At 35.2% G+C, this 7,744-nt stretch overlaps 1 protein-coding gene across 1 annotated transcript; it reads right to left on the minus strand.

Annotated features, from left to right (window-relative positions):
• Nucleotides 1-2,548: 2,548 nt before the first annotated feature.
• LOC127137801 (protein FAR1-RELATED SEQUENCE 5-like) lies at nucleotides 2,549-3,019 on the minus strand. Its single transcript, XM_051064223.1, has one exon. It carries the CDS (start codon nucleotides 3,017-3,019, stop codon nucleotides 2,549-2,551), a length of 471 nt encoding a protein of 156 aa, XP_050920180.1.
• Nucleotides 3,020-7,744: the final 4,725 nt, after the last annotated feature.

A 7,744-nucleotide genomic window follows, 5' to 3' on the forward strand; every position in this document is an offset into this window, starting at 1 on the left:
TTCATACAGGGTATCCCTAGTCCTAGGTGATATCTACTTCAGAGTAATTTTATGAAAACCTTATCAATGGCGGTCCAACCTTATTGATAACCATACAACAATCTCGATTGGTCCAAAAGAGACAACATTAAACACATCAAAAGATTATCGTAAAAACAATAGTATAAATGCAATCGTAAACTCATAGTCATTACAATTCTAAATCAGGGACACCCCCTAGCATTGGGGGGTTTAGATACTCATATTGTTCAAAACAAATTCAGGATAAAAATACACATTACAAGTAATTGGATGACTTGGATCTTCAATCGCTTCCGCTCAAGAAAACCTTTTGCTCTCCGAATTCCTTGATCTCTTTAATCCTTGCTTGTATGAAAATTCTGTGTTCGCCTCGTTCCAAGATTATCTTTTCTTTGGTAGAAACTCTCCTAATATAGTGAAAAATCCCTAGGGAAAAGGTGGAAATCTCCAAAACATCCTTACAGCTCAAGCCCGATAAAAATCCCAAAAATGGGAAAAATCTGCGCCTGGGCTAACACGGCCCGTGTCAGGTTACTGTCCAGCCTGACACGCCCAAGGTGCTGCAACACGGCTTCCTATTGGCCTGACATGGGTCGTGTCAAGCTTCTGTCTTCATCCTTGGTTTGCCTTCTGCCTGACACGGCCCGTGTCAGGTGACACGGATGGACGTGTCAGGCTTCCTGTACTAAGTTTTTTTCTTTCTTCGCTTGCCGGAACTCCTCACTGTCTTGCCTCAAATCCCTCGGCTCTTCTACCTGGACCTGTAGGATAAAAACACAGACAACCCACACATAAAATCGCAAAAACATAAAATAAAAATGACAATGAATAGAAATGCTAAAATATCTTACGGGAATTAAAAATGACTTTAAAGGTACCACAATGCTTTCACAGTGTCTCAAAATCCTTGGTTTCTTGTCGGATAAGTAACGAAAACACACTGAAAATTGTGACTAATCAATTGTTTCCTTCAACATTAACTAGGTAAATATAGCCATCGACTACGAGATCCCAAAGATCAAAATCATATCCAAGAAAGAAACTTTTTATTCTATCTTTCCAGTAATCAAACTTCTCACCATCAAAGACTAGTGGTTTAACACTATAGTGATCTCTCTCATTGTTGTTCATAATGTTAACAGTGGCCATTGTTTCTCACACACAAACTGGATCGGTACTGAACACAGTGAAGTGTTAATAAAAAATTTATCACAATCAAAATTGGAGATTTTATGTCAATTGAAGGTGTGAAAAACACAAGAAATGGGGGACGGGGGTTGAATTGGGTTTTTAAAAATAAAAGATTTTTACTAACTCAAAAACACCACACAACAAATGAACAAAGAGAAAAAGACACGAGGATTTTTATCCTGATTCGTTTGAAACTCAAAGCTACTCCAGTCCACCCGCTAAGGTGATTTTGCCTTTTACACAAGGACTTAATCCACTATAATTAACTAATTATGAAATTCACAAAGAATAACCTTTTTTATCTTCTCAAGTATCCTACTATACCCTAGTCTCCTTAAGGAATAAAAAATAACAAGTTTGAATAAGATTTTGTGTGATACAAGTTGCTTCTACACAAGCATATTTTCCACAAATGAAATACAAACACTTAAAGAAAACTGTGAACAAAAATTGATAGCTTTTCACGTAGAAACAAACTTTTCAAAAGTTGTAGTGTGTCTCAGTTTTGCTTCAAGTCTCTAAATCCCACTTATATAGTATAAGAAGGAGACCGTTGGAGGGAAAATTTGGGATACCAACAGAGCAGATGTCCATTGTTAGATTGGTGAAAGGAGTGATACATAGTACAGTCTTTTTCCCCCAATTTCAGTGACAGGAGTGATGTATAGTACAATCTTTCGCCCACAAATTAAGGAGTGGAAAGAATATTTGATTTGTATTATGTACTATTTGATCACATATTCACTTGATCTTATCTTCAAATTCATTGGCTTCGGAGAAACAGGTGATGAAGCATCAAAAGAATAAACACACAGTTGGATTCAGAATCTTAAGAATCTCCAATCAGAACCTTGACAGAGTCAGCAGTCTGGCTTGAGATCTTAAGAATCTTCAGAGTCTTTAGTCAAAACCTTGATAACTTCAACGTCTGGCTTGAGATCTTCAGAATCTTCAGCTAAGTAACAAAAATTCAGAAGCTTGCCATTCTTCGGAAGCTTGATGATCAAAGTCACATCCAGAAGCAGAAACATAGAGAATGTTGCAGCAACAACATAATGTCTATTCAGAAACTTCTCATGAGTGAATCAACGCAGAAGCAGAAAGAGTATTGCAGCAGCAACCTGACATCTTTCAGAACTTCTCATGATTAGCGCATAAGCGGAATTTGAAACATAATATTCAGAAATTGATGACGTTGCAAGTCATATACTCAGAATAAGAATTAGATGTTAAAGCTTCACAATAACAAACCGTTAGGGTACTAAAATTGTTCTCCAATAAATACTACTCGTTATCATCAAAACTCAAATGTATAGATGCAAAACCAAATCTTGTTCTAACATGCCTGACACAACTCTAAGGCCCAAGTAACATTCTCCTCCTTCCCGCTCTCTAGACATGCAAACCCTACAGAATATGTCTTCTCAGTTGAGGTAACACCAACCATCTCAAACAATGGAAGTATATACTTATTGGTCTTGTACGTTGAATCAAGTGTGAGCCCTGTAAGAAATGTGCTGAACAACTTTATGGAATCAGGATGAGTCCAAAATATATCTCTAACAGTAACTGCATCCTCAGATGTTCCGTACCTAGACATGTAACTGTTATCATCCAACAATTTCAAGAGTTGTTGTATATCAGTTATATCCCCCCTAAGCGCCTTGTTAGTTTGATACTTAATATTATACACTTGCTTGATATTTGATATATTTTCGGGCCTTTTCCGTTTCAATGTTGTAAGTATATTTTTCGGTTGAACCAAATTCAATGTCATGTCAACAACACATTCCTTCTCTTCTGACATGAGCCGAAACACAATTGGATGACAAACTAGCTTTTCACACAAATCAGGGTTATGCAAACCACATATGACATTAAATCTCCAGTTTTTATTTGCCAACTTGTAACACACACCTTAAAGGGACACTCACATTTTCTTGAATATGTGTCGTCTCTTTTAAAATTTCGGAATTGAGGCCTATATTTCCCGCTTCTTTCGCATGTCATTGTCGCAAAAACCTATCTTTTATCCGAACCATTATCAGACTTTTCTATAACCACACAGAAAGACTGTTTGGAGGCCTCCATGTGAATCCATTAAAGCATTTGATTATGAGATTCAAACTCTTGCTCATTTTTAAATTGGTTGCCAACATCTACCACCTTCATAACAACACCTTGAATATTCGGAGACACAACTTGTTGGGAGAAAATATCGGGGTGTACCATATCTAATGAAAACAATTACCATAAAACATTAAATATGCACCACTATTGAAAATAGAGCTGGAAAATAAACATAGACTGATACTAAAAATGCATTTCCGATAAAGTTAATACTCGTATATGATATACATTTCCGGAAAAAAAAAGCTTGTTTTTTCTGACAAAAAACATGATTAATATGAGCAATGCAGGTTGATATAAATGATATTTAACTAAAATTTTAAGTTTTTTTGCTCCATTTGGTGTGATGAACCACGAGATTGGAGATTTGGAGTGAAAAAGTGGATTGAGAATGAAAAAGTTTTTGGTGAAGGCTTCTAAAGAAAAACAACAATGGTTGTGTGATCATGCAGCTGTGTGTTTTATCATATTATTCCAGAGATGCATCTCCAAAAATATCAGACATGCATCTCCATAAATTGAGCTGATCAATTATGAATATTTTCTTGAAATATCTCGGAGATGCATCTCCGGAATTAAAAAAATCGAACCTATAGGGTGTCACTCACAATGTCCTACGTTGAGTGTGCATTAGGTGCGTCCATAAATGCATCTCCTAAAAGTAGGGGGAAGTTTAGAATTTTCGTGTCATGTCTAAGAAATATATTTGATGCATTAAGAAATCCCCAAATTTATGGTGGCAACGGGCCTCTGGCTATCATTGGTAAGGGCATATGCGAGCTAGGTTGGAAAAAAAATCAATGTATGACTGTCTTTGAGGCATAAGTGAAAACTCTTACCAATGATAAGGATGCTAAAAAAAGGAGGAACTTAGGGTTGCCATTGAGAATTTAGGAACTGTAGTGGTAAATTCATGACCATCAAGCTATGGATAAGCTAGACGTCGATAAAACCAGAGTCGCCACCGCGCTTTTATTGTTTCCAAGGGAAAAGGGAAAAGTACGAACAAAACCCAAAAATAAGAAGTTTTCAAATTAAAACTAATAAAATGTCAGAGATTACAGGTAAGGAGGTTGGTTACACAGAGGAAAGGTGTTAGCACCCAAAGTGTCCTAGGTACTCCTAGGGAGTCCTTTCTTGTGTGCATATGTGTTTTTGTACAAAATAATGTTTGTAATAAATAGAATGGAGGGATGAGAAAAGAATTCATTAATTATATTTCTGTGTTTGACAAGACCTTCGGACTTGTGCCTACATACCAACATAAAATGAGGGATAAAAACCTCATAGTTCGTGGTATAACTTTCAAAGTGAATGAGTTACTTTTAACAAAATTTTAAGTTTAATAAAGGCACAAAAGGCCTAAAAAGGTTTGAATGAGTGTTAGTTCTTTTTGTCTTTTGAAATTTTAATTCAAGTATAGTTAAGTTCATTTGCAAGTTTGATTAAGAAAAGAGTTTTTAAAATGCAATGGCATAAGGCCAAAATTTCTAATTTGCAATATGGTCAAAGTTTAGAAATCACAAACAAAGAAGATTTTAGAAGGAGGGAGAGATTTGAAATTAAAGAAATAGGGAGGAGATGAAGGGACTAATCCTAAGCACAAATTTAAAAGTTAAGAGTTGAAAAGATCTGACCAATGGGTTGGAATCCAATAGACAAGAATGTCATATAGAAACCCAAATATCCATTGGACTTTAAAATCAAGCAATAGAAATACACACATAGCAAGGTGAAGAGCAAGGCATAAAATAAAGATAGCCACATCCAAGCTTAGCAATTCCATGATCTTCTTCATAATTCTCCATGTATCAGATGACTTCAAAGATAGGCATTAGACACAGGTTCAGAATAACAGCTTCAATATGATCATGTTGCAGATGAACACCAATGTATCTTCAATATTGTATCATATGAAAGTTCACTTCACAAGCACTTGTTTTTTTAAAGTTGGCATTTGCCAAGTCCTTTTGCATAGGGAGTGTTGCCTAATTCTAAGTCCAATGTCTCAGAGCAAACCAACCGTCCACACAAAATGTCTTTTAGGGTTTTTTGTTGTCATTATGTACATTAAGGTCAAAAGACCACAAACAGAAACAAGTATATACAAACACAATATATTCATAAAGTATGACTAAAGTGAGAAAAGTGAAAATGGTATTAAAGTAAACAAATAGAATGGTATGAATAATGACAAATGAATAAAGACTTAAAGTTCAAGAGCATAAAAGTAAATGGCTTGAAATTAAATGTTGGTTGTTAGTTGATTAGAAGTTAATATTGCTTTTGCTTTTGTTTAAGTCATTCTTTGGAGAACACTCAACCCACTTATCACAAGCATGGATCCTTGAACCAATACATCTTCCAAAGGAAGGAAAAAAGACCAAGTTTCCACACAATACCATGAAAGAGGGGAGACTTACAATCTCACTTACTAGAATGTTATGCCTTTTGTGTCAACAATTTAGCGCTATGTTAAGCAATCGTAATTGGACTTATGTAGAAGTCATAACTATTTGAGGTCGGGCAATAAGAATTTTAGTGTTAATGCATGTTAGAGACATGGTATTATGAACCATGCTACTAAAACATACCACACTTAAAAACAATATGCAAAAGGGATGGACCTAATCTCATCCACACTTATGTTGATTTTACAATCAACTAGCTTAGGATATGGAGATATCATAGGTCCATGAAATGAATGAGAAGAGAATGGGATTGAGATGAAGGGGGAGGGAAATGAAATCAGCACAAATTGGTCAAAGGAGGAATTTTATCAAATTAAAATCATTCATTCATTTTAGGAGATGAAATGCACATTTCATCAATCCCTTAAATCCAATGATTTTAACTCAACAAAGTCAAATAAACCTTGACCAAGGTCCAACAACATAAGTCAAACTCAACAAGTCAATATTAGAAGCTCAACACAATTTATTTGGCATTTAAACAATTAAAATCAATTAAATAATGCATTAAATTAAATTATGGTTTGTCAAATTCCTAAAACCTCATCAAAACACCAAAGAAATGGCCATGAGATTTATCATAGGTCAAGCAAGGTCAAAGGACCTTGGAGAAAAAATTTCATAATTTTTGGAAACTTAAAACTATTTTTAAACAATTAAAAATATTTACAAAATCAATTAAATTATAAAAAATATTAATAATGATCTAAAAAATAATTTTAATTCAGAAAATGAAAGAGGAAGTTATTTAAATTTTTTTGGCGGAACTCTCATATTTTTGGGATCAATATTAAAATTAGTATGAATTAATGAAAATAAACCAAATAAAATGAAAATCAGAAAATAAGAAAAAACGTGGACCACTTGATCTCCCTCATTAATTGAGGTGGCAAATCAAGTGGTCTCAGCGTTTTTTCCACCATGGTCTTGAGTTAGCACGCCACACAAGTGATAATCCAAACCAACACGTGAGATTAAAACATTTCAAATGGATCATGTGGTTCTGATGACTGTCAACTCACCGTGGAGCCAAAGCTCCGTTCTCCTTCTTCGGTGAGCCTCACAGGACTGGTTCAGTCACAACCATCACCAAAATTAAAAACAAGGATATTATTTTAAAGTAAAAATGGCACTGAGCTCGAATCTGGCCTCAATTTATCCTAACTCCAAGTATATTGAGAGATTTAAGGAGTTGAAATTTGAGGTGCACGATCTGAGTTGCTTCGATTTTACCTCAAAGCAACTCAATCTTGTTGCATACATTGGTAGGACTTCAGACAACCAAAGATCCAAGATAATTATTGAGAATTAAGTGAGAATCGAAGAGATAAAAATTTCAAGAAAATACCTTCACTGTAGGTCTGAATTCAATTTTTCTTGCTCTTGCTTGTGCTTAATCTAGCTCAGGATGCTTGAGGGAGTAGAATAGAATGATCAAAAGGCTTTGAATCCTTGGAGATTTGAATCTTAAAATAGTGAGATTCAAACTCAATTTCCAAATGGAAATTTTCAAGATTATCGTTTGGAATGGGAGGGTTTGAATGCTTGGGATCAAAGTTGGTGCGCAGGGTCCTCAATTCTGAACCTAGAGGTCTCTATTTATAGCCAATTAATTTGATATTTGCACACTTGAACATGGAATCCAAAAATACCAATGGGTGATGCATCGGTGCATGGGCGTGTACAGGCCCATGAAATCATGTCATTTGGTCCATAATTGAATACAAACAAGTATGAGATCATGTTGGAATGTCATGCATTGGTGTGTGGGAGTTTGAAGTTCAATCTTGCCAAATGATGATGCAATGTTCAAGCCATGCGCAACCCATTCAAATCTTGTCGAAAATGGATGAAATTGGAGTTTTTGGAAAGTTTAGATCAATAGGAACAACTTTCATGTTGGACACTTTTTAATTTGAAGCTTGGATCAT

This window comes from Lathyrus oleraceus, chromosome 4 (genome assembly GCF_024323335.1).
Source record: "Lathyrus oleraceus cultivar Zhongwan6 chromosome 4, CAAS_Psat_ZW6_1.0, whole genome shotgun sequence".
In the NCBI taxonomy this organism is placed as follows: domain Eukaryota; kingdom Viridiplantae; phylum Streptophyta; class Magnoliopsida; order Fabales; family Fabaceae; genus Lathyrus; species Lathyrus oleraceus.

Bases quoted from the DNA above. Each gene is read 5' to 3' on its own strand.
- LOC127137801 (XM_051064223.1), bottom strand. From the start codon at position 3,019: ATGTCAGAAGAGAAGGAATGTGTTGTTGACATGACATTGAATTTGGTT.